Source organism: Gadus chalcogrammus, chromosome 7 (genome assembly GCF_026213295.1).
Source record: "Gadus chalcogrammus isolate NIFS_2021 chromosome 7, NIFS_Gcha_1.0, whole genome shotgun sequence".
NCBI classification, from domain to species: Eukaryota; Metazoa; Chordata; class Actinopteri; order Gadiformes; family Gadidae; genus Gadus; species Gadus chalcogrammus.
This window is the reverse complement of record NC_079418.1, coordinates 27570392-27597969: the sequence shown is the minus strand read 5'-3', so window position 1 is coordinate 27597969 and position 27578 is coordinate 27570392. Positions and strand designations below refer to the sequence as shown.

Here is a 27578-nt window from a genome sequence, read left to right as displayed (position 1 = left end):
CAATACCTTTTTTTATTCAAAATATTTTATTTCTCAACAAACGTAGTGAAGAAAATGTAATTCTCTGAGAATTTTTGAACACAATGTACATAATGAACGTAATTGTAATTTAGATTTTGTGGACATAGCCTCCAATTCTCAATCGCTGTTCAATGTTTTTGTGACAAATAAATAAAAGGGAAAAATAAATAAGCTATTAAATATACTATAAAACAAAAGGGCAAAAGGAGGGCTTTTGATTGATGAACTGGAGATAACATATTCAATTGATTCCTTGAAATGTCCCAAAAGGCAGCAAACATTAGAAGTCTTCCTTGGGACTACAGTTACCTAAGATACACACAGTGATGAACAAGTTTGGTAATAAGCAAAATAGTAAATTCATACAAAATGTAGTAAAATAAAGAAAATACAACTGCAGCAGAGAGAAACAAGAAAAAATAATCCCTTTTCCAAAAATGGCTCTACCACTACATTAAAAAAATAGATATATAGAAAAAGTACACAAAAATTCAAGTAAAGGAAGGTGTAGATAAGTAAAAACAGGTTTTGCAGTCTTATAGAGATTCAGAGCTCTGAGAGAAGATCCATTTGAAAACACACTGAAACCAACTCACAATGTAGGAAAGCCCATGGGAACCCTATGGGTTCACTGGGCCTTTTGATTGATTCAAATGGTAACTGGGAACCATTCCAGATATGGATGATGAGCCAGTTAAATTAATATTATTCCTCTCAGCTCTGCGCATGGCAAACCTCAATGAACCAAGAAATCGTGAGCCAACTTAAATCAATCAGGATATCAAAATCATCAAGAGCCCGGATTCTAAACCCAATACCCATATTGATTATGCATTATTAGGAGGTCTAATTATGTAAGATAACTTCAACCTATTGCTCATCATAGATATGCTACAGCCAGGAAAAAAAAGATCAAAAAATCTCAAAATATGTCAATGCTGCATCCAGTTGTACATGTTATCATGTAAGATTTCGACTTAGATTGAAACCCCCTCAAAACAAAAATGATGCTTTACTGAAGTGCTACAGGAAAATGTTCAAATTATTGATTGAATGTGTTAGGTAATAGCCTTATAACAAGTCTCAAGAAACTGTACATGTAGAGTACCTTATGTGTGTGTGTGTGTGTGTGTGTGTGTGTGTGTGTGTGTGTGTGTGTGTGTGTGTGTGTGTGTGTGTGTGTGTGTGTGTGTGTGTGTGTGTGTGTGTCTGTGTGTCTGTGTGTCTGTGTGTCTGTGTGTGTGTCTTCTCATACTAAATCAACAATAGGATCATAGCTTAATATTCGGTAGCACTAAGGCATTGCCGATAACACCGAGCACGGCAATCGCTCCAGGTTTCGTTTCTGGCCAGCCCAAGCTTACCGTGGCTCCGCCCATTTTACCGGAGGAAACAGACCAAAGTGCCAATTAAGAGAGATGCCAGGATGACATCATCACCATGGGGGGAGTGCGGAGGCGGTGGGGGGGTAGGAGGGGGGGGGGGGGGTAACCCTAGAATCCTTCCATTCGTCCACACCGAGCCGGCCTGGTTTATTATTAGTATCTCACCATACGTAAACCACAGGCACTCTTCTGTAGGGGAAAAATGCCGAAGCCGCGCTCTTGTGATCTTTGTGTAATTATGTGTATATACATGCTATATTTGTCGCTGCATTATTTCCTGTAGGGCTTGCTGCTGCCTTCGCGTCTGAATCAGCGAAATCAAGAGCTGTCCCTGCAGCTCGTCTCCTGATTGGCTGACGGCCCCGTGGGTTTCCCTAGCGACGCGGGGGCGTACTCGCTCAGTGTGTCCCGCCCCCTCCCCCCTCCCCCCTCTTGCTCCATTGATGGCGAGTGTCACATGGCGAAGACGCTCAGAGTGCTGGTTTGGTCTTTCAAGCCCAGGATGCTGTAGGCGATCCTCTTCAAGTGGCCCGGGAGTCTCACTCCGATGTTCTTGATATCCCTGGGAGAGAGAGAGACAAGTAGAGAGAGACAAGAGTGAGTCCACTCCTCTTTCCAAACACATTTGATTCAACAGGCCCAACCGTATTATCACCCACTGGCTAGTCTCACAACGAGTAAAACTGTTAAGTCTGATAGCAGGCCACCAAATCTGGGCAAACGAGGCTTTTGACGTCGTAATTGTTTCTACCAATCATGTTGCTGGAGGCAGAAGTACAGGAACTTGGCCAGCACTAGCACAATTCTCCCAATGGGAAAACAAGCTTAAACATCCTGTCCCGGCTCGGACATTCTTAGAAAAGGGTCTGTTACAAATTAACATCATCTAGACTGGTCAGTGTAGGAAATCCCCTTCTGAAAGCTCCATCCAGTCGGGCGAATCGGTCCCTCTTGGGGAGAACATCTCGAAAAAGTAAACAAGGCGTAACTCCGCCCCTTTCATGGTTTGTTCTCCAGGTTAGTGCCACCTCCGCTCGTATATCCTGCTATAGCGCAATAAGACTGCGGTCTCCAAGGTTACCCTTCGGCCAACACCCATGTGACCTACTGACCGACTGGTGTGATAAAGAATGACAGTGAATGAACAGTGGTATACATCCAGATTTGACATCATAACTACTATTTCAATGCAACAAACCCAAATCTTTACAACAAGTGAACCCTTGGACCCCCACCCTTACCACCAGGGACCCAACTATTCTAATGAGTGGCGCAAGGAACAGGGGGTACGGGGGTGGTTGTGGAGGGTGAGACGCCGATGGCAGGCCCATACTCAAAGCCCTAATCACCGCCCTTAATTACCTAACAAGGATTATCCCAGTCGACCATGAATCACTCGTCTGGCGACCGGAGGGAGGGTTGTAAATAGCTGGCTGGTTCTGGTTAGCGAGGAGCTCCCAGATGATTCCAGATGGGAGACTCCGGGGGGCCCTCGGTCCCACCAGCACCGCACCCGCCCCCCCCACTTCAAAGGCCCCCGCCGCGTCTGCTTTGTGACCCGGGTGTCATCTGGCATCACTGCCTCGGTCGCAGCGGATCGGCCCGCGTCAGGACTCTCTCTCTCTCTCATGTGGTGAGGGATGAGTCCTGGTGCCTTCGCGATTGGCCCCCGCTCTAACTTTAGGGGACTATTGGGACTCGTGTCGACCGCGGTGTCACCGCCGTGGTTCTGCTACGCTTCTCCCCGCTGATTTGATAACCTGGGGGCAGGGAGGGGGGGGGAACACTCTTTCCGAACTCTCAAAAACGGGACTGCTTTCCGGGGGGATTGTTTTTTGTCGATTTTTTGGTACATTCTCCCATCTGGTCGATCTACTACCCGTGTTGTTTCCCAGTGCCTTCTGGTCCCCGTTCTATTTTCTCTCTGTTCTTTTCCGTTCTTCCCGTCTTTAATGTCAGAGAGCCCCACAAAAGGCCCTTGCCCTAAACCGGGCCCTGCACACCCTGTCGGTGGTTTGGGTGGAAAGCGGCTGCTGCTGCCCGGGACTCGCAGCACTGTGGGTGGAGGGCTGGGAGAGAGGGAGACTGGTGGACAGACGGAGGGACGAGGGAGCAGGAGGAAACCACAAGCCGCTGCCACCAGGCTGCCACTCTTTTCCTCAGTCGTTTTGGTTTTTCTTTGGGGTTTTTATTTTGCAGCCGAGACCAAACACCCTATGTGCTTTTGGCACATTAAAACGTTTTATTAAAACAATGCAAAAAATAGCTTTTAATATAGCACAGCGTTGTGGAATACTGATTCGGATTGGTCAATAACGTTCCACGGGTCAGCATTATTTTGCCATAACAGGAAGCTGCTGCCTTTTAAGGTTCCCGAATGAGGGTGCGACAAATCCAACATTAGATGACAGACGTTTTCTTGACAACGCAAAGACAATAGGCTCAGTGCCTTGCAATTTTTTTCAAGTTGATGGGGAAAAAATATATATTATAGCTGATAAGTAACTCTTATCGAATCATTGTTGGCAAGTGCGGTATATGCGGATAAACCACACTGTGGTGTCCTGTTATTGGAAAATAGTGTAGGACGGTGGTGGTGATGTGGCCTCAGCAAAGCAGAGGCTGCTTACCACTGCAGGACTACTATTACATAATATACATATTTATAATTTAAAGCTTCATTATAACACAGATTATCTAAATGTTAAGTATACCTTCAAATAACTAAGGGGTAAGCGCTTTTGTTTGGTCATTTACATTTTTAACGTTTACAGTTGGAGCATTTAGCAGATGCTTTGATCTGAAGTGACTTACAAGACTTGCAACATTTCACACACACAACACACGGAGTCAACCATGCACGTCTTGCTCAGGGACACCTCAGCCACTACAGCAAGGAGGAGCTTGGGATTAAACTAGCAACCGTCCGGTTACAAGTCAATGAGCTAAACCGACCCCTGTGACCCCCCCCCCCCCCCCCCCCCCCCCGGTCATGTGACCCTACTCAGTCAGGTCCCCTTTTAAAAAAAAAAAAAAACAGCGGCCTCTACTTACTCGTTCCTCATGTGCAACACCTGCTCCATGGTGACCATCCCGGCGCAGGCGAAGTTCTCGCTGTACTGGCTCATCTTGATGGACTCCAGCCACTCCGACACCGAGCGGAACGGGGAGCCGTCCGAGCCACTGGTGCTGGGCAGGCGTATGGACACCCTGGACAGAAGGGACACGAGCGTGAACCCCGTGACCCCTACCGCGGCGCACAGTGCCTGGCCCCCGGCGTGCAAGGCGAGGCAAGGCAAGGTCGACGACAGAGGGCTGTAATTATCGTGTCAGTGGAACGGTGTTGAGGAACCAGTCGGTGCGGTTCCAGGAGGGGAGTTGCAATTACATTTCGTCATCTCTTACACTTTCACGTTCTTACATGTTGACACGCATACACACACACACACACACACACACACACACACACACACACACAAAACCGACGCATACCTGCACACAATGACAACACAACGATTTGAAGTCATCAAATGAGCCTCAAGTAATACAATTTCATTAGCGGCAAAACTCAACACGTTTCATTCCCGTTCCACCGCGTGTGTGTGTGCGTGTGTGTGCGTGTGCGTGCACACACGTGCGTGCGTGCGCGCGTGCGTGCGCCGCTCCTCTCTCTCTCATACCGGGGGTCAAAGTCGGCGATGGTCTTCAGGGAGTCGGGGCTGCGCAGCAGCTTGTCCAGCAGGCTGACGATGTCGGGGAAGCGAGGCCTCTTGGCGCGCTCCTGCAGCCAGCACTGCAGCATCAGCTGGTAGACGGCTGACGGGCAGTCCATGGGCGCCGGCAGCCGGAACGCCTCGTTGATGGCCTTCATCACCTGCCAAGCACGCCCTCTGGTTAGTCCACCAACGTCTTCACACATGTGTGACACTTGTATCGTTATTCTAAATCTAAAGGCTCAGTTATGGTCCCACGTCGATGCGCCGCGGTGACCCCGCAGACGCGTCGACGCAGTCGTGAACCCGTATTGGTTCTCCTTCGGGGTTTTAGCGAGTGGACCAATCACAGCACACGGGTCGGATGACGGGCGCTGGGCGAACGAGGCCCCTCCGGTGAGGGTACCTCGGGGTCGCTATGGTAACGGGATCGTACCTCGTGATTGCTCATGTCCCAGTATGGCCTCTCGCCGAAGGCCATCACCTCCCACATCACGATGCCGAAGCTCCACACGTCGCTGGCCGACGTGAACTTGCGGTACGCGATGGCCTCGGGGGCCGTCCAGCGAATGGGGATTTTGCCGCCCTGTTAAAAAAAAAAAAAAATCACATTCACACTCATGTTAGGATGCAGCGCTTGGTAACACTTAACAGTAAGGCTGCACTAATGACGCGTTTATTAACATGGGTTAGGTGGTGGTCATGTTTACGAATAGTGTTAGTGTTAACTTAGTTTATGGTATTCATGTTAACCAAAGTTATGTTGTTCATGTTAACTAACTTTAAACATTGAATAGGGTTGAGGTAAAGGTTAACCTTAACCCCAATGCTTATTCTATACTGTAATTGTTACAACTGCATTTGCTAATGTTAATAAATGGTTCATTAATGTACCCTTATTGAATTTTTTTTACTGTTTTTTTACCCACAGCTTAAGTTATGGCAGCGCCAATAGATAATTAATTGAAATTGAAATTAAATCTGATTTACAAGTCAAAGCAGCGTGACTATTTTAATTGATGGATTAATTGTTACTGTCAGAACAGAGGAGTACGTTCACCAGCCGACTCTCGGCAGCAGAGGCTTCCATAGAAAGCCACAGGAAATCCTTCATTCCTGTGGCCGTCTGACTCTTTCACACCTCTCACTCCCGGAAGGGAGTCGCTCTGAACTGTCATGTCATTCTAACTCGAGTAACTTTGGTCTCAGCCCTTTGACTTAGTTATCCTATCCAGAGGATGTGAGCGATATGCATTCAATACACCTTTAATAGACTTTACTTCACTTTGGAGTCACATACTTTACCTAAGTTCAGTTACAAATAAACCGATATTCTATTACATTCTGTTGTTGGTTAAATGCATATCAGATCTGTCTTTAGAGTATTTATATCCCTATTGTATATTGTGGTCATATTTCTAGTTTTGTTTCCATTTGCTGGGTGTTTCTGGCTTGAACTGAGCAACCATAACAACCAATTTTCACGTGGGATCAATAAAATCCTTCATATCTGTGTCTGAATTGATCAAGGGTCATATGGACATTTAACAAAATACACTAAATATTCAAACAGTCCATTGGAAGTTCACCTCCAATCTCAAACACTTAATTTCCATTGGATGACAACAGACTTCAGAGGTACGTCAAAGCTACGTACGCTGGTCGTGTAGGTGCCCTCGGGGTCGTCCTCCAGCACCCGGGACAGGCCGAAGTCGGACACCTTGCACTCCAGGTTGGTGTTCACCAGGATGTTGCGAGCGGCCAGGTCCCGGTGCACGTAGCTCATGTCAGAGAGGTACTTCATGCCCCCGGAGATGCCCCGAAGCATCCCCACCAACTGGATGGAGGGGATCTCCCCATCATGGTCCTACAGAGGGGGGGGGACAGGAACCGTCAGGAGATAGCAGTGTGTGTGTGTGTGTGTGTGTGTGTGTGTGTGTGTGTGTGTGTGTGTGTGTGTGTGTGTGTGTGTGTGTGTGTGTGTGTGTGTGTGTGTGTGTGTGTGTGTGTGGACCAGTACAACCGTCAGGAGATAGCTGTGTGTGTGTGTGTGTGTGTGTGTGTGTGTGTGTGTGTGTGTGTGTGTGTGTGTGTGTGTGTGTGTGTGTGTGTGTGCGCGTGTGCGTGCGTGCGTGCGTGCGTGCGTGCGTGCGTGCGTGCGTGCGTGCGTGCGTGCGTGCGTGCGTGCGTGCGTGTCTATCGAAACCTAGAAACCATCATTCATGAGATGTGTAAGTGTGTGTGCATTCGTGCGTCGCAGGTTGTATCCTGGTGGGGGCCCCCCCGTGCGGTAGGCGCTGTAAACACTGCGTCCACAATGACAATCACAGGAAGTTGTACAAGGACGGTTCCTGGTTCCCAGCCGACGGGACCACTCACCCTGAGGTATTTGTCCAGCGCCCCGTTCTCCATGTACTCCGTCACGATCATGGCGTGTTTGACTGCAACCAAACAGACACAAAACACAGAATCACATGCTGAACCCAAACGACCCAAACAGGACCGGTTGGGTGTCATTGTTACCGCGGAGCAGAATAGGTAGAAAGGAGGCAAACATATATATATATATTAATAGGTATCTCACTCATACAAATAGAAAAAGTGAGGGCAGTAAAATAGGGCTGACGACCCAAAGAATGAAAGAATAATGAAATCCTAACAATAGTTAAAATGTATAATTATGTTAACGAATTAAATATCAAGAATCTGGAAACATAACAGAGGACACCCCCCCAACCTCACCCCACTCCCCCATGTTCCCCCAAGAAGGGGACCATGCAGAGAATCAACTAACGCTGGGCGCAGGTGCACCAGCCACGGGCCAGCGGGGGCTACTTACACTTGGTCACCACCCCCTCCAGGCGGATGATGTTCTGGTGGGAGAACTGGCCCATGATGGAGGCCTCCGACAGGAAGTCCTGCCTCTGCTTCTCCGAGTAGCCCGGCTTGAGGGTCTTGATGGCCACCGGCCCCTCCGTCCTCCCAGGGGCCCTCAGGATCCCGCGGAACACCTCGCCGAACTCGCCTGGGCGGGGGGGGGGGGGGGGGGGGGGGGGAGAGAGGAAGAGGCTGATTGAGTAACTGAAGCCTATGATAACAGAGCTCCCTTCCCCTCTGCGTGTTTTATCTTCTCCGCTCTTGCGCTCCGTGTCAGGGTGTCCTTTGAAACCGAGAACAAGTAAACAAGGAAGTCTCCTCCGGTCTGTTTTGCCACGGGCTGTTTTGCACAGAGGTGTGTGCGTTTGGGATTGTGTGTGTTTGTGTGTGTGCAGCCATGTGCGTCCGCGACGGTGTGGGGTTCTCTGTGTGAGCATCCGTGTGTGTGTGTGTGTGTGTGTGTGTGTGTGTGTGTGTGTGTGTGTGTGTGTGTGTGTGTGTGTGTGTGTGTGTGTGTGTGTGTGTGTGTGTGTGTGTGTGTGTGTGTGTGTGTGTGTGTGTGTGCGAGTGTGTGTGTGCAGCCATGTGCGTCCGCGACGGTGTGGGGTTCCGTGTGTGTGCATCCATGTGAGTCGGTGATTGTGTGACCATGTGCCTTTGTGCGTTTGTGTGTGTGCATCAACAATGGTGTGTGTTCGTGAGCCATGAGCGGGTTTGGTGTTGGGGAGATCAGATGTCACGTCACAGTGGAAGACTTCCCTGTGGATGGGAACCCAGGGTGTGTGAGTGTCTCTGTCCTATCATTACATTGGATACACGATATCAGATCTTACGTAACGCTCAACCCTTCGGCGTCGATGTCCGACCGAGGGTGTGATCTCTAGATCGGGGGCCAAAACCAACAGCGCAGCCTCCCTCCACCGGCAGGCGCTGCTCGGCGAGGCGACTGTGTCTAAACCCGTCGGTCGACAGCTCCGCCGCGGAGAGGCTAAGCCCCGCGAGGGCAACAAGCGGCAGTCGCGGCTTGTTGCGCTTCTGGGAAGCCGCTCCTCGCCGGAAAACGGGACGACTCGGGAGCGGGTCGGGAAGGGAGAGGGTTCACACACGGCCGGGGGAGTAGGACGGTGTTTCGGTGGGGGGGGGGAGGCGGACGGGCTCACCTGCTCCGATGACTTTCTGCTTGGTGATGTGGTTGGGGTGGATCTCGCTGGCGAACTTGAGGACGGCCGTGTTGGGGTCCTCGTACGTGTGGGGGTCCACGTAGGTCTTCAGGGGCTTCAGTTGCTCTGGAGTGGGGGCAGGGGTGGGGGGGGAAGAGAGAGAGTCAGGATTTGTGTATAGAAGACTAAGCCTAAAAATAAATAAAGCGGTGGGGGGCAAACAACAGAGAGGCAGAATAATAATAGTATTACTTAATAAGAAGAATATACAAAGATGACGCGCTCTCTTCTGTTTACCTGAGGTTGAGAAATAGGCGTCCTCAGGTCCTTGCCGGGAGTGAGAGTTCCTCCTGCTGAATAAAGAACACAGAACCAAAGCCTGTTAGTATTCAAATACATTGTGTACACGCCGCTTTTGTTTCATTAAAAGAAACCCACACGGCCGCATAGCAACCGAAACACGTCCCTGGCAGCCTCATAAAGACCGGGGCTGGCTGCTTTGAGAGAGAGAGAGCCGGCGGCCCCCTTGGGATAAAGTCTGCCGTCCGACTTGTGTTTGCTGAGCCGATTAAAGCACAGAAGGGCTGGCGGTCGCGGAGCCGCTCCGCACACAATGCAGCACAGGGTCACCTTTACAAAGTCCCCGGGCGCGTCTTATCACCCACAATGACGCCCGCCCCGGGCCCCTTCCTGCTCAACGGCCCCGCCGCTAACTAGGGAATAAGTGGCGGGCGATGACAAGGCCGGTTGGAGGGCCCTTCAATTGCGCCCCGGACACAGTTACCAAGTAAGACAAAAGGAGGGGGGGGAAGATATGTGCAGAACGTTGAAAATAAATCCCCCACAATGTTAGATTTCCCTTGTGTGTGTGGAGAGTAAGTGGAAAGAGAGTATGTTTGTTTCAGAAGTTTAAAAAAAGATAGATGTCGAAACGGAAGAGGTTGAGACACAGAGAGAGAGGGAGAGAGAAGAGGGCGAGGGAGCAAGAGAAAGAGTATGAAGAGAAAGAGAGAGAGAGAGAGAGAAAGAGTGCGAGAGCAAGAGAAAGAGTCAGGGAGAGACATGGAGAGAGAAAGAGAAAGAGGGAGAAAGAGAGAGAGAGAGAAAGAGTGCGAGAGCAAGAGAAAGAGTAAGGGAGAGAGATAGAGAGATTAAGAGAAAGAGAAAGAAACAAAGACAGAGACAGAGAGAGCAAAAGGAAGGACATAATAATAATAATAAAGGAAATTTATATAGCGCTTAATATGGTACTCTAAGACGCTTTACATATTGCCCTATCAAAACTATGTAAAACAGACTAGGAATAAAAGAAAAACAGAGGTTAAACATGAAGAATAAGGTGGGAGTTAGGTGGGGAAGGCTAGTGTGAAAAGATATGTTTTGAAGGAACAGCGACAGAGAGAGCAAGAGAAAGAAAGAAATAGAAAGAGGGACAGAGACAGAGAGAGAGAGCGAGAGAGAGAAAGAGAGCGGGAGAGAGAGAGAAAGAGAGCGAGCGAGAGTGAGAGAGAGAGCGAGAGAAAGAGAGCGAGAGAGAGAAAGAGAGCGGGAGAGAGTGAGAGAGAGAGCGAGAGAAAGAGAGCGGGAGAGAGAGAGAGAGAGAGAGAGAGAGAGAGAGAGAGAGAGAGAGAGAGAGAGAGAAAGAGAGCGAGCGAGAGCGAGAGAGAAAGCGAGAGAGAGAGAGAGAGAGAGAGAGAGAGAAAGCGAGAGAGAGAGAGAGAGAGAGCGAGGGAGAGAGCGAGAGCGAGAGAGAGAGAGTGGGTAGTACCAGGCGGTGGCCAGTGTGCTTACCGCTGGCGCACAAACAGAACCACAGCTACGATGAAAAACACGGCGGCTGCAACGACCACACTCCAGAAGATGGCCGTGGTGTAGTTCGGTGCTTCGGCTGTTGAGAGACATCCAACATAACTCGTTTTGAACGTCTTTCTTTAACAGACGAGAATAGATTGCATATTATAAATGGAAATCAAGATGTTGGGACTCTTCAATTGGCCTATCGTGAAAGATTCAATTCATTATTACCTTGCTTATTTTATTTATTTATCATATAAGCATAAATACATCACAATGTGTACGCCTGTTACAATGAAATCCAATTAAAACAGTTATAACTCAGCAATTGCTTTAGTATAATCGATTAATTTTTTCATAAAGTAGGCCCCACCGGATGATTCATTAAATCGATAATCTATCAATCCCAATGAATATTCATGATCACAATATCGGTCAAAATAAACAATCACTATTTTTGTCATTATCGTGCCGCGCTAGACAAGGAATAGAAGCCAAGCTTAGTTCAAAGCAAGCTGAGAAGTTTGTGTTACCGTCCGCCATGGTCTTGAACTCGTCCTCGATGCTGGCGCCCCCGGCTCCCCCCTCCGTGATGGGCTGGACCCTGAACAGGTAGGTGGTGGCGGGGGCCAGGTCGCTGACCCGCACCGAGGTCCTGTCCAGGACCAGCACCGTGTAGGTGGTCATGTTGAGGTTTTCGTCCTGTCGGATCAGACCAGAGTCAGGACGGTCGCCGTGGGAGATTTATTGCAAATGTCGGCTCCACTTTGCAATATTCTCAAAGGTTATTTGAAAAGTTTACGTTCGTACTTTATATTGTCAACCCGGCAATTGTACACAACAAACGTTACACCGTACTGTTTCAAGGTAAATTACATTTTCCAAAATCCACATAAGAAGTGACCCAAACTCGTCTCTGTCTAGTCCAAAACATTTGATCTGTAATACGGAATATATATATATATTTTCTAACTTTTATTTAACTAACCTTAACAGTGCACATACCCACGTTTCTCAATACATTACTACAAATTGAATTAAACATTGAACGTCATTAAGACGTTCTTATGCAAACTAATGGATGCTAACGACATGACGGCGTGGTGCCGTGCAGTGAGGACCAGGGCGGGGTGCGGGGCTGCTGTACCTTCTTGCGGTAGGTGAGTTCGTAGCGGAAGGACCTGGGCGGGGCCCGGTGCCGAGGGGTCACCACCCAGGACAGGGAGAGGCTGGTGGGTCTCCTCTCGTCTAGACGCATGGACGTCACCGTGGGAGGATCTAGGAGCGCCGAGACACAAGCATGAAGCAACAACCATCACGCACGGTGCAACACAGGTCGACAGACTGCTCTCACGCTTCGCCTGCAGAATTAATACAGGGACGTGTCGAGAGCATTAAATGCAGACAATGTTGTAATGTTTGTCAAAGGTTCTATGACAAACTGTCTCCTTATTTAGGGATTTAAAATGAGTCAATGAGTCACCAATGAGTTCCACACCTTTTTTGATTCCACTTTTAGGTCTGAGCGTTTTTTGCGACCGCAACGTCTTACATCATTGCCTAAAGTCTGGGCGACCGTACACATGTATATCACACTCTTGCCCGTCGGTTTACACACAGGATCTCTCAAACCTTTGACTTCGCTTATTTTGATCGAGATCGGCACTCCTCAAGCGAGCGTCCCCCATATGCAAATCAGGTGACCCAAAGCGGTCCCCGGACCCCCAGTTTGGAACCCCACAGTGGTTCCTCCTCCCCAGACTCCCTCACCTGTGTACTGCAGGCTGGTGGTGAGGGCGGCGGTGGAGGGCGGTCCGTGGGCCCGCGGGGAGGCCTTGCTGGCGGCGGCTGACACCCCGTTGTGGGCGTTGACGGTGAAGGTGTAGTTGAGGTGGGCGTCTAGCTGGCTGACGGACACGCGCGTCTCCGTCAGCCCCGCGCTGGCCGGCTCGTAGCGCACCTTCTCGCCGCAGGCCTGGCACGCAGCGCCGTCGCAGCGCCGGCACTCCACGCTGTAGGTGAGGTCAGCCCGGCCCCCCGTGTCCCCCGGAGGGCTCCATGTCAGCAGCACCCGGCCGGACGACAGCTGGGTGGTGGTGGCCTGCAGGTCCTGGGGGGCCCCGGGCAGACCTGGGGGCGGAGAGAGAGGGGTTTACAGGGGGCTTTAGGGGGTCATGGAGAGATGAGACCCAGGGGAGGATTGCTGTTTGTTGTTTTGGTGCTTAAGTTTTCTTATGAGAAAAACTGTTTTTACGAATTTGTACAAATAATTTTATTTTTGCTTGTGATCTTCTAATAGAAAAAAAAGTATGCACCTCTTATATAATTTGAGGTGTATAATGAAATAACCAAAGTATAACTTTGCGTTAATACGATGTCAGTGCAAGACCTTAACCACCAACAGGGAGGGCCTCTGGCAAAATCTAAACGTTGCATCAACACTTCTATTCTGCCGTTCTCTATATATTTTCCGCTTATTTATATTGTCCTTCTATTATTATTTATGAATTCTACTACTTCCTAGAAGTTACTTCCAAGTTATTATCTCATCTTATCTTGAAATGAATATCTATAGCCATCTGTTTTCTGTGTAGATTATAGATGTATTTAAAGATAAAGTCAGCACTCGAAGGCGATATCTCTCTCTGGTTGTTGGTGGTTCTCGAGGCAGCAGATCCAACAGACGATACCAGAGGACAGGCCTCTGGCAGGGCTGCTATCTCACCTGAGCAGGGCCCGGTCGGAGGATCGTCCTCCGCCCGGTAGAAGCCAGGCGTGCAGGGGCAGGCGGCGTCCCCGTAGCCCGTCCCCTGGGTGTTGGCGGGACACAGCTCACACTTCTCACTGGGTGCCGCCGCTTTGAAGTAGCCAGGCTGGCATTCTGCAAACACAGAAGATACAGAGGATTGTCTTTCAGTACATCGCTCCGGTACTTTCCAAACCCCCCGATGTTCAGAGGCAGGCTGTGTGGTCTCCATCCCGAGGGGTCAGAGGTCGGGTTGGTACAAGATTTGGGATAGATAGGTGCTGGCAAATGACGAACACGTGGCTCAGCCCCGTTTTGAACTCTGGCGAATTCCATGGTGATTTAGTGCCTGGCTCTTTCACCACACCGCCCGGGACGAGAGAAGCAAGCACCCGTCCGTGGGAGATAAATGAGATGCGAGATGATATGCCCTCAAACGCTACGGCAAAGACTGCCGTTCTGCAGTCAGATAGCACCGCTGTGAAATATACTTCAACTGCTTATTCTGCCTGTATATATCATACAAGATATATTAAGTATAAAAAATGTCTCTCAAACCAATAATTTGTTTGTATTATACAATATAAAAGGCCTTATACTAAATACAATAAATGATGATCACAATAATCTGAGATGCATCAGCATGCACGCAGAGTACAGGAAGAGCTCTCAACTCAAGAGCACAATCAGGTTTGTTATCATTGAATCATTCATATAATTATTGTAGCATGTCTGCTACTACACGCCACCCAGGTGACTGCCGCACGACACTTAAGTGACCTCTTTTGGACTCCAACAGAGACAAAGGACGAAGGGAGGTGGTGTTAGAAATCCGGTTTATTGCAAAGGTTTCATAATGATACATGGCCGGGAGTTGTAGCCATCTGGGAGAACTCTGAAGAGTGCGTGTGGAGACGGCTGGTTGAACCTGTGCACACTGATTGCTCAATGTGCAAAATGGTCTGCCGCCTCACCGAGCCCCAGCCTCCAATCAGACTCGGCCAGGTGAGGGTAACCAAAGCAGCCATCATCCATCCACACACGCTCCCACAATTATGTCATTAAAAAAGTTAAAGTCATGTTGCCGTTATTATTTTATCAAACCGTATCTCCTAAGGGAACCAAACAAAACAGTATAGGCTTTTCCTTCTGTGAAAACGCAACGGCCCTCTCTGTCAGAGTATCCACTAAACTAGGTCGGCCTAACAGGCTACATCGCGTGAGTTATAGGTCTGATTGTGACCGATATGTGCCTTGATAAATATATACCGTAACTACATCTTCCAAATGCAAGACGCAGCTTGAGATTAAAGTTAGGACTCTATTATTCTCAAAAAGACCGAAATGGAAATAAAGAGTAACTAAAAGAAGAGAACAAAAGAAACATCGACGAAATATTTCAGCACACCCCTCGCAAATTAAAGACAAGAAGACAAACAAGACGCGGTGCCGGACGGTGCTGGGGGCAGACCCTCTCGCGCGTGGACACGTCTGCAACCCGGAGGTCTCGCGTCTCCGTCGCCTCACACGGGACGGCTGACAGCCGACGCTCCGCACCTCCTCTGTGCGCGTTGTTCCAACAGACCCCCTGACAAACACAACCCGTCTCCCCGCATTCCTCAGCGCTCACGGCCAGGGCTCGGGTTCAACGGGGAAACGGAGGCTGAGCCCAATCATAACAGCGCTTCACCGACGACAAAGGGAGCGTCCTTTGTGCTCGCCGTCGCCGCTTAAGTGTATTTGTGTTTTCCTCGGTCGGAGAGCCCCCGAACCCATACCCCCACCCCCACCCCCTACCCCCTACCCCACCCCCCACCACAGCAGACTTCTGAAACACTAGCGCTGGCTAATTTCACACGTCCCCCTCAGAATGAAGTATAGTGCGACAGGTTCCAGCTGTGCGTTGCGGCTGTGAAATATGAACTTAATACGGTGTGAAACGTCCTGCGAGGCCTATGAAGAGAGTTGTGGATATGAGAAGAAGCAGATTCCTCTGCCCTTCCTCCACTCTAACCTCACTGGCTGCCACCGCGGCCACACCAATCACGCGCGCATATGGAGGGTGATCATTCACACCCCTCCCATTGCACATGTGTGTGTGTGCGTGAATACCGCAAATTGTCCAGTGGGGCATGCAGGACTGCATGTCTGTGCATGCTTGCGGGTGGTAGTTGGGGGGGGGTCGTGCAGGGATTGTGGAAATGTGAAAGATGAAGACACAAACGCAAGTACATGTGAGCGCGCACGCTTGCACGCACGCACGCACACGCACACGCACACTCACACTCACACGCACACACACTATAAATATGGTTTGACTCACTAAAACTGCATTTTAGACAGTCGGAAAAAAGAAAGAGAAACTAGGAAGCTCTACCCGAGGGAAGACATAAATCCTAACATACTGACAGCATGAATAATCTTGATTGCGACAGATTGAGAGAGAGAGAGAGAAACCTTCCAAGACAAACAAGCCGTTCCAGTATGGCCAACCAAGTGGCCAGGTTCAAAGAAGAGTCAAGGACAGAGGTGACAGATCGTCTTCCCTGAGCTGGTTTTTTTTTTTTTCACTGCCTGTCCTTCCTCTGCGCTGCGGTCAACTCGGGTCAGAGTTCACTTGGAAGCCGCGAGTGACGCCCGCGCATAATGTGACAGCGCGTGGCCGCGTCCATTCGCAGCGTGGCGAATGGATTTACTCCGCCCCCTTGAAGTCTCCCTTCGTTTGCGTGCGGTTTTGCGTCCATGACGAGGCTCCATCGGCGAGAATGAAAGAATGAGACCGACAAAGAAACAAACAAAGAGCGAAGGGAAGCATGTGCACGAGCTAAGAGGTGCCATTCACAGCCCTGTCGCCGTGTGGGCCTGGCATGTGCTTCCAGACACTCCCCTCAGCCTCTGGATCGCTGTTCCTCACACCTCTTTCTCCCACGCTGATTCATTTGCATGGAAAATATGCAGATTTGCATGATAAAAGGGAGCATCAAATACCTACATATTACGCATGACAATAGACCAGATATTATCTTTCATTTGTACAGTATCACGCATTACTGTACAAATGTGACACGCATACGCAGACCACATACCCACACACACACAATGTCTCCTACACGTCGTGAGAAGAAGTATCGGGACCTGTGTGTGTTCAGCTCTGATTGCAGGAGGCTCTGTGGAATTACACCAAATCTAAACCCCAAAGGTAAGAGGCAGCAAATGAACGACGTGGAACCCAAACACAAACATCTGGGGCCCCTCTCTGGCACTCATTAACAGGGGGAGCCGTGACAGGGGCCACAGAAGTCACTTCTAGAGGCAACAGAAGGGCCAAGACTGAGAGGAGCCCAGGGAGAGAGAAGGAGCCCGCCATACTGTAAACCACAGTGGGCTCAGGAGTATAAAGGAAGCAACAGCTGGCGCCTCAGACTCCCAATTCACATCCCTCACCTCCCCCCCCCCCCCCCCCCCCCCCCCCCCGCAGATACCCTCACTCCCACCCTCAGACCTCTGCCTAATCCCCAAATTCCTCCCCCCTCCACGATCCCCGCTCGGGGGCTGAAAGGCCCTGCTCGCTAACCTATTAACATCGCTATTCATCCCTGACCAGCAGGCAGAGGGGCAACGCCGCGCTATTCAGCGGCCACGTCCAAAATAAATAGAAAAATACTAAACACAGCCACATTGTTGCGTCGAGGGGTGTGCACTGCTCAGTGCTTACGCACGCGCGCGCGCACGCACGCACGCGCGCACGCACGCACGCGCGCATACAGACACACGCACACACACACACACACACAGACACACAGACAAACAGACACACACAATTGGGAAAAATGGGAGCAGAGAGGAAGATGCCGCATGGAACGTGAATAGAGGATTCGGTCCGTTGTTGGCGCGACAGGCCTGGCCCACATGTCCCCGCTGCAATGCATTGTGGCGAGGAGCGAGGAGCCGGTGGCTGCGCGCAGCGAGGGACCCTATAATCACCGCGCATTCCTCCCTGCACTGCCGGCAACAGCAGCAACAGCAGCGGCGGCAGCAGCAGCAGCAGCAATAGGCCAGGCTGCTCTACTGTAGCTCCCAGCCCGAGCTTCAGCTCATAAGGGTTCTCCCCGGAGGGAAAGGTCAACAACATGATGAGTCAAAGTGACGGTAAATTGCGCTCCAGTTGAGACATGATAAGTCAACAGCCTGGGCCGAGATCCGGAGCGTCTGACAATGGAATTCCTCGACAATAGAGCAAAGTCCGGTGACTGAGGAAATAGTTCCTCGCTGGCGTCTGGTGTCAGTGAGCTGTGTGTTTGTGAGCCGTGTGTGTGTGTGTGTGTGTGTGTGTGTGTGTGTGTGTGTGTGTGTGTGTGTGTGTGTGTGTGTGTGTGTGTGTGTGTGTGTGTTAATTCGTGTGCGCCTGTGCGTCTTTAGATTGCTGCTGGACACAACAGGAAGCAGGAAGTGAGAGGCCGACGCGACGCTTCCTTCCTACGGCAGCCAATCAGAGCCCACCCTCCAGCAGCGGCAGCCCTGTTGCTCCAGGGCAAACCAGAACAGGAGCACCCCCCCCGTACATCTGGTTGAGCCCAGACATTTCTCCTCGTTACGACCAAAAAGCCATTCTCCAAATCAAAACATCGTTTAAATCTCCATTTCCCCCCAAAAAAGTCGGTCGTACTTCAGTGCCCTGCTTGCGGGTCTCATGTCATGTGAGAGGCCCCCGGCACGGGCCCCGTTTGTTTATCGTGAGCGACTCCATCCAGGGCCCCGGCTCCATGACGGGGTTTGGGGGGTGGGGGGGGCCCTGAGTGGCTCCGGAGCGCCGCTAAAACACAGGGGCCCTCTCCGTCTGTCAGCAGCAGTTAAGATGGATGTGATAGGCAGAATGATGGATGGACCGTCGGGACGGACGCCTTAATGGGTAGCATGGCCACTCCACAGCCCTCCAGGTGAATAAGACGGGGGGTGTTGGAGGGGGGGGTAGCACAATGGAGCCCAGTCCTCCGCCTCCGCCCTCCTCAGGGGGGCTAGGGGAGGTCAGGACAGCCTCCGGCGAGCGGCGGAGGTGGACGGTACTGAGCGACCCACTGGGACGCGATGGGGGGCGACCCTAAACAAACACGCAGAGACCTCGGAACCACATGAAGGACGGCCGCAGGCGAACGTAAACACGGGGCCGAATAATGGATTGGAAGCCCGAAGAGGGGGACTCTTTGACCGGAGAGACTGCCCCCCTTCCCCCCCCCCCCACCCCCAGACTAGCTCCACATCTGGCCCACCGCTGGACTGCTCCGGACGTACCCCTCCCCCCCCCCACCCCCCGAACCCAAACACCACCCCACCCACAGCCCCCACCCCTGCCTCCCCAACCCCTGTCTGAGGTGCTCTAAAAGCCTCCCCCCCCCCCGAATGCAATGTGTCATGCCGTGTTTGCGTGGAGAGGACGTGTAATTAGCATGATGGCACGGTGTCGGGGGGGTTAATGGAACAGGAGGTAAGACAAGCCAGGGGTCACCGGGGGAGCGGAGGGGTGTCAGAGGGGTGGTGTAAGGGGTGGGGGGCGGGGGGTGGGGGGGCTAAAGGTGTAGGAGTTGAGTCGGGCGTTGGGGGATGCGGTCTGGTCACATTATTCAAAGGGATTAGCGGGCCGATGGAGCCGTTGTAAAGGGGGCATTACATCAGTTTTACAATTGCGGCCTGGCTTTCATCTCAGGTCGTTAACCGACACATACCCCCCCCCCCCCCCCCCCACCGCCGTTCTCCTCTGTCACACTTCTGGCCCCGAGAAGGAGAGGGGAACGCCTTGGAAGGGTTTTAACAGATGCCAAAAGGCTAGAGGTACAGCTATGAGGAAGGCTTTGGCTCGTTTATTGTTGGGAACTTTAGCCGGATGGCGTTTTGTTCTTTACTTCTCCATATCAACATAATTGTTCCACGTTTACCTATTTTGGTTCCTCTTGTCCTTCCTCGAAACTTTAAAAAGTACAAAACTTCAACCAAAGAGGAACCCTTCCACATGAGCAATGAAATCAAGCTGATGGAGAAGGCTGATCAGTGTGTGTGTGTGTGTGTGTGTGTGTGTGTGTGTGTGTGTGTGTGTGTGTGTGTGTGTGTGTGTGGTGTGTGTGTGTGTGTGTGTGTGTGTGTGTGTGTGTGTGTGTGTGTGTGTACAATGGAAAGCCCTGAGCCAACGGGTCGTGGAGTCACAGAAGGATTAGCTGGTCTCCGGTTTCCGCCGCGGCTCGTCCTGTTGGGTGGGGTGGGGGGGGTGGGGTGGGGTGGGTGGGGGGGGGGGGGAGGGTTTGGGGGTGGGGTTGGGGGTGGGGGGTCAGCAAGCGACTGACACGGGGAAAGGAAATGCTGACCTCACACTCCGGCAGCACAATACAATGCGGTCTGCATAGCTTCACACCAACCCCCGCCCACACCTATTAAACACACACACACACACACACAGGCTCCAGGCGCCGGAATGCCATCAGGAGGAAGGCCCCCCGTGGCCTGTGTGTGTGTGTGTGTGTGTGTGTGTGTGTGTGTGTGTGTGTGTGTGTGTGTGTGTGTGTGTGTCCAAATAAAAGTAAGAAAAAATTAAAAACACAAACAGCTGATTGGCCCATGGGGCAGATGATTAGATTCATGTCTGAGAGAATGTGGAATATTATTGAAATTGAATTGAATTGATCAAAAATATGCTATTGAAATGAAAGTGTGTTTCCACCTGGAACACTATTTCCCTATTTCTTAGTGAAATACTGAGGGGTAGAGTTGGTTGCCACCCAAACCACGTGGTGCTTTATGACCACATGTGCCTATAAATACAAAATGCTTTTGCTTGTCATCCCCGTTGTGTTCAGGACAGGACAGGAACCAGGAAGACCTCTCCATTGCATAATGCAGTTAAGACATATATATAACCTGATAGTCAAGCAATGTACTGTGTACACACCTTAAATTTGTTTGAAACTGTATTGCGCAGCAGTACCTCATCAAACATCTGAGCGTTTTTAATTAATCACTTTACGAGAGTGCAGTCGCCAGTGACGTACCTGATCCTAACTGACAGTGGGGTAGTTAAGATAAGATACCAAAACACTTTATTAATCCCAGACGGGAAATTTGGGGAGTTCCGCAACGTCTCCGACCAGAGATGCAGCGTGACACCACATGAAAACACACATCTTCTAAGTACATCGCCCCTCCTACCCACAGCTCAATCACTGTCTTCCTATTACCTCACAGACTGCCTGGGTCTGACCCGAGAGGCCGACATTAACTTGGCACCAGATCTGTCATCCACGCAGCAACCCGCAAAGCCTTAAGTGATCTTGCCGGGGCGTTTCATCCTCTGAAAGTCTCCGCGTTCCCCAAGAGGTGGAAACAAAGATGAGTAGAGAGAAGGAAACCTGACTTCTCCTCTCCAGTACATAAATTCCTAGAGGATCTCAATTTTTGTATCTGTTTCGAAACAAGCCTTCCATTCAGTTGAACATTGATTAGCCAAAGAGCCGGAGGCCTTTAAAACTGTGCCTGCCTGCATAGTATAATGCCTGCATTGTCCGTGATCTTGTAAATAATGGCATTACTACTAGCAATTCATTACATACTTGACAGAGAGTTGATTTATCTTCTTCTGTTGCAGGTTTATATAATTACTAACTGCGATACGTGTTCTCTTATTGCCTAGCTATGCAGAGGATCCTTGCCTTGTTGAAAGTATTCCCACGTGCTTGACTGCACATTTTATAATCAAACACTTCAAATAAACACTAGCGACAAAGACCAGTTTGAGGGAGCCTCGGGCCTACTCATGTTTATCTCTCCTAGGGGAGAATGGGGGCCGCTTGCTTTATCCCTGGGATGACCTCTTATGTTCGCCCCTGCCCCCATCAAGAAAAAGAGTTCCTACAAATAAACAGGCGAAAGAAGCCTGTATTTATCTCCGCGTCCCTCGTGGGGGAAATTGACTGTTTATCTACTTGGATGAGAAGAGAACAGTGGACACTGGACAGCCTAAACAGTCCTAGCATTAGGCATGGGAAACTTTGCAATGTGAGATTTCTGTCACATTAGAAGAGTGGCCACCAATGGCCAACGAAAACAGAAGCACTGCAATTGAATGAGTCAAATCCAGCAAAACAACTTGGTTTGTTCGGAGTAGAAAATAGTAGTCGCTGAACCGGAATCACTGGTTCACGCGTTGAACACACGCGAATGTAAAGCAAATATACGCATTAAAAAGAGACGCGGGCCACACTGTGAGCATGGACTGCTCCTTGTAGCTCTGAGGGAGAAGGAGTGGAGGGAGACAGAAAGAGAGAAAGAATGTGAGGGATGAGGACATGACAAAAATAAATCCCTGAAGAAAACCAGAAGTTACTTCCGTTCAGAGCGAAGTAACTTCGCTCCAACACACCCGAGTCAACTGCTACCTACACAAGCACTGCGCTCACCGCAGGCAGTCAAACAATTACAGCTTAGTCACAAACTGTTGCTCCTTCATCACTCTTGGGTGGGACGGAGAAGGACAGGCGGGTGGGAGGGAGGGGGGGGGGAAGCAGAAGAGGATGGAAAGGGAAGAGGAACTTTAAAAAAGACTGAACCCATAAAGGATTTACTGGAACTCCATGGAAAGTCCCCCCCTCTCCACCAACCAGCCATTACATCCCACTACACCTAATCCACCAACACGAGTCACTGCCAATTCTAGGCACACATATATATAAATAACCAAGCATAGGAGTTAGTACTTGCCATGGTTATTAATGTTCTTGCAATTGTCAATGACTAATGATTAGTCAGGAACGCAGAGCCACTGCCAAAGAAAAACCTGTTCATCACTTTCTATTATCTAGGTTTTATTTTACCCAAAACGATCATCGAAACTTTCAGCCTCATCTTTTAAAAATGAATGAATGAATGAATGATTGTGTGGGTGTGAGTGTGAGTGTGTGTGTGTGTGACTGAACATGTGCATGTGTCCCTGCACGCACGCATTGGTGTGTGTGCCTGCGTGCATGTGTGTGTTTGACCGTGCAAGTGATTATGGGTGTGTGGGTGTTTCTGCGTGCCTGTGTGTGTGACTGTGCGCGCGTGTGTGTGTGTGTGTGTGTGTGCATGCATTTGTGTGTGTGCATCTGCTGGCTTCACACCACTCCATTAATCTGGGAAGCGGAGGTCCATCTATCCGGTTCTACCTCTGGCTGTTCTCCCGGGGCACCCACTGCCCACCACGCCTTGGTCTGGAGTGGGGGGGGGGGGGGGGGGGCGCTTGACCTGGGGTGTTTCTCACCCTGCGGGAATTCCACAGGTCTGTAGCAATCTCAGAGCCTCCTCCTCTGACTCCTTCTCAGTCAACACAACAGGAATGCACTGATTTAAGCCAAAAAGGAAAAAAGGGGAGGAGGCGACCGCAGAGCAAGTTGCTCCGTTGAAACACAAGCTTTATTGTTCCCCTCACCTTGACATTCCATTCCTCACCATTTTTTTTTTTCTTGCAGAAAGAAAATAATATCACACCCATCTCCTAAAAAAAAAAAACTCCACTGTCGTCTTTGTGTGCCGTTTGCCACATTCCGCCGGGACCTCCTCCTCCTCCATCTCCTCCATCTCCTCCTACCCTCTGCTAACCCTGGAGCCTCCCAAGGCTGAAATGATAGCATCATTGCTCATCTCTGTCCGCTACGACTGCGGATCAAGTGGACGAAGATTGCTGAAGAAGAATCCGTTACAGATGGATTTGCATGCTTGGTTAGCCGGTGAATTTGAATCAGCCACGAATATTGGGCTCATGTTGCCAAGTGGTACCAGTGTATATAGGTGTGTGTGTGTGTGTGTGTGTGTGGTGTGTGTGTGTGTGTGTGTGTGTGTGTGTGTGTGTGTGTGTGTGTGTGTGCTGTGTGTGTGTGTGTGTGGGTGTGTGTGTGTGTGTGTTCACGCAGACGAAGAGCGACGTCGGCGCTCCGCTGGCGGAGAGTATCCATGTGTTCCGTCATGAAACAACGAGCACCGAAACAAGCCCGAGCAGGCCAGCACGTTCCTTCATACGTAAACCTCTGGAGCACGACCACGACCCACCCCACCGTCGCAGAAATACTGACTCATTAAGCCCTTCAGTGAGTCAGTGAAGTGGGACCAAGCACGGAACGAGAGAGCGTGAGAGAGAGAGAGAGATGGCTCAACATTGACCGGTAGAGACAGACCCACATGCTGTCACCGGGTCGCTCTGTGATGAATAGGGTGGAGGCCGCTCCGTATTTTTCTTCCCTCTGAATCCTGTGGAGAGTTCAGAACGTGCGGCTACTTCCTGCCCCCACCACCGCCGCCTTAACCTCCCCCGCTCTGCCTTGAAGTCGTTTATCCTTCCCGGTACGGTAGCAGCACCCACCAGATGTTTGATCAGGGCCTCTGTTCCCGACCGCGCTCCACCACAACACTAGAGAGGGCCTCTCTCGGTGGGTTTCAACAGTCCCTCGGGAGCTTCAGACGTCAAACGCTTGCTCCACCGCAGTCTGGTGAGCGCGCATGAAACGGGGCGACAACACCAAGCTCTGCTGGAGCGAGGGGACTCGTTAACACTGCATTGTCCTCAGCATGAATTGAACCCTAACCATGGGGTAATGTACTAATCGTAAATCTCCCCCAAAAATGTGTGTTTTTTTTTTTATTTCCTGATTTCCCCACGCTGGTTCAAGGTCAGGGATGGCGTTGTGACATGTACAGGGGAGGCCCGGCATTCCTTCCCCCCCTCGGAGGAGTCACATTAGCCACAGGGAGAATTCCAATGAGCAACGATAAATACCCCACCTGTGATAGCATTGTATCCCTTATCAGCACGACGATCAACACACTACTGACACTGTAATCAAATACCAAACGCCTCATGGAACATACCGCCAATCCACAAAATCAAACTCCATGAACGGGCTCCGATTCAAACTTCAAATGAATCAACGACTATATTAATAGCACAGCACCCACAGGTCAGAACAGGCCCAAAGGAACAAAGAGCCTTACCTTGGCACACTTCCTTAATCTCCTCGTAGCCCGGCTTGCACTGGCACTGGCTCACCGGCACCACCCACTCCCCGTCCATGGTGCAATAGATCCGGGGCACCTTCTCGCTGACGGCGTTCTCCATGCACACCCCGTCCACTTTGCTCAGCGCCTGGCTGCCCGCCACCGTCTCGGGGAAGCTGGCCAGGCTCTTGACGGTGGCCGGGCAGGTCTTGTAGTACACGCGCACGGACAGGATGGCCACGCAGGCGCCGATGTCCTGGAAGGCCAGGTAGAAGCCCTTGAGCGACAGGCCGTCCACCGCGCGGGTCTCCGTGTTGACGGGCTGCAGGTTCTTGCGGGTGATCTCGTCGGGCGCGATGGTGGTCACCTTCTTGAACTGGCCCTTGCGGAAGGTGGTGCCCACGTCGGCGTCCGCCTCCGACGTGTACATGTTGAAGGTCTCCTTGCAGGTGAGCGAGGCGCCGTCGAAGGAGTTGCAGTCGCGCACCACGAACTGCAGCTCCACCATCACGCGCGAGGCCGAGGGCCGCCGCTGGATGAAGGTGGTGCGCAGCCAGTTGTCCTGCTCGCGCTCGCCCACGTTGCACACGGAGTACGAGTAGAACTGGGAGCCGTTCAGGGTCTTCTGGGCCACCTCCCACTGAAAACACAGCACACACGCAGAGCGAACCCCCCGCCCCCGTTAAAGTTAGACAGGAACTCACCCACGCGATGACCTCATGTGTAGTAGTGTTAACCCAGAGCACTATAGGACTCGTGTGCCATAGGGGCCCCTGTTATAATCCACATGTGGCCCCCCCACAGCACCCCCCTCTTCAGTTTAAAGCCCGGAAAGAAAAACAATGCATCGAGAGAGAGAGAGAGAGAGAGAGAGAGAGAGAGAGAGAGAGAGAGAGAGAGAGAGAGAGAGAGAGAGAGAGAGAGAGGTCCCACAGGGTTTATTGGACTGATGATGAACGTTTCAGGGAAACTTTTTCAGCAACAATAAACCTTTGGTTTCTACCTTTATGAATTATTTATACATTGCGAGCATCATCTTTTGTTCGGACATTGAACAGATACAAAAAAGGCTTGGCATTTAATTATTTTTGAGACATTGGCGACATATAGGGGTCTAATCTAAACGATATCACCAGAAGCAAAAGCGTAACGCATACTTTTGTAAACTATTGCAGGGTTCAAAGCAACCTGGGGATGGTTTACTCCCTGCGTGTTACCACTTTGCTATTAATGACAGGAATGTGCTTTGTTAGCTGCCTCTGCTAATGTCTGCAACACCACAGCCAGCATTTTGAGATGCTGTTAAAAGTCAAGCTCAAATGATCTTTATCATAATTCCTCACAATGTACATCAACATGCTACGCCTGCTTACTGCGTTAAGACACGTATAAAAAAAAGTATAGACAAAAGTTGTCTGTTTGTATAAATATGATCAACTTTCTTATTTTATTTCAGGTGAAAAAAAGTTGGATGGGGATGTTTGCCTATGAGAGCCAATGCTTTCTGTTTTGGCACTACATGTCTAAACATGCCTATGATGCATCTGCACAGTATGAGCCGATTTGCATTCTGCATACGAATGGAACGTGATAAATACATAAACCCCTACATCTATCCTACAAGCTTATGTTTGTGTAACAGGTTACTATTTCTACAATTATGTCTGAAATGTAACGAGTATGTAATGACTACATTATGCGTACTGATTGGCTGCATCTCTGACCACCACCATACACGCGCATAACCCCATGCATGCAGAAAAGGCCTATTTTAATTGCCCTCTAACCTACAATTCCAGTCAATTCAAGAGACTAAGCCTTAAACCACAAACAATCACAAGCATTCTCATTGCAGAGATCCCCACTCCACGTCAATGCTTTGGCTCAGACCTCTTCCACCACCAACTAAACTCATGATGGTATTTTTAGTTAAAGGGTGACAGGCTTTAGGCCAGGTGAATAAACAGACACACTTAGTTTGAGGAAACCACAGAGAATACGATGCACATGCAGTAACAAGCAGCTGAAAAGACATGTTAGATAGGCCTCGTTGCAGACTGCATTGAGACATCTCTACTTACGCCTCGCTTGTCGCCCTGTTCAGATGGCCATGTCAACCAGCCCAGCTCACTCCCCGATGCCTTCATATCCAGCAGTACTTCTGTGGGGCCGAAGAGGTCAAGATTAGCAAGGCAGAGCAGAGCAGGGAAACCTGGGTCGTGAATACAATGACCAACTGACCAAACTAACCATGAGAAAGTTAAAATACAACAGAGGCTCAAATGGAGGAATTGGTCGACATCATAATGTTAAAAACACAAAAACGATCGCTCTTAGTTTCGAAGACATGCCAGGAACCACCTAAACATGTGACACCAATTCAACTTTAACAACTGAACTGCATCGTTACTGACTGCACGTGTTATAAAGGTGTTGCACCATTCCAGTTAGCGGATTGAAACACAGAATACTATATATAATGATGAGCATAACTAAATAAAAACTGTAACTTAACACAACAGTTTATTTAATTTTTTGCAAAAACTTAAGACCCATGCAATGATGTATGCAAAGTCGTAGCCCGTTTGGTAGGCTTTGCCCCGCACATCATGGCACGCTTGCTTCATTAAACCTGAGCGAACGCTGGAACTGACACTGATTTCTGAATGGATACGAATGAATCAAAAGAGAGTAAAAACACGCACCTTCTTTGGATTGCAATGTTATTAATATTCCGTTGATGAGTACATAGGAAAACAATATGCGTCGGACGCCGCAGTAATCCATTTGGGCAACTCGGCTGGCCTGGCTGGGACCCCGTCCTCTGAAACTTTAGTGGTGGAGTGAGCCAGTGGAGAACTAGTGAAAGCCTCGTTAG

The 27578-nt window shown here is 50.1% G+C and overlaps 1 protein-coding gene across 1 annotated transcript; it reads right to left on the bottom strand.

Annotated features, from left to right (window-relative positions):
• Window positions 1-1483: 1483 nt before the first annotated feature.
• Window positions 1484-27578, bottom strand: epha2b (eph receptor A2 b). The gene is made up of 17 exons (XM_056593521.1): window positions 27406-27578; window positions 26782-26861; window positions 24698-25340; window positions 13676-13831; window positions 12721-13080; window positions 12098-12228; window positions 11484-11652; window positions 10948-11044; window positions 9454-9509; window positions 9157-9282; window positions 7959-8144; window positions 7499-7560; window positions 6777-6986; window positions 5556-5705; window positions 5087-5280; window positions 4461-4616; window positions 1484-1968 (listed from the first exon to the last, which is right to left on the bottom strand). The coding sequence occupies exons 1-17, from the start codon at window positions 27485-27487 to the stop codon at window positions 1860-1862; spliced, it is 2967 nt and encodes a 988-aa protein (XP_056449496.1). The 5' UTR covers window positions 27488-27578; the 3' UTR covers window positions 1484-1859.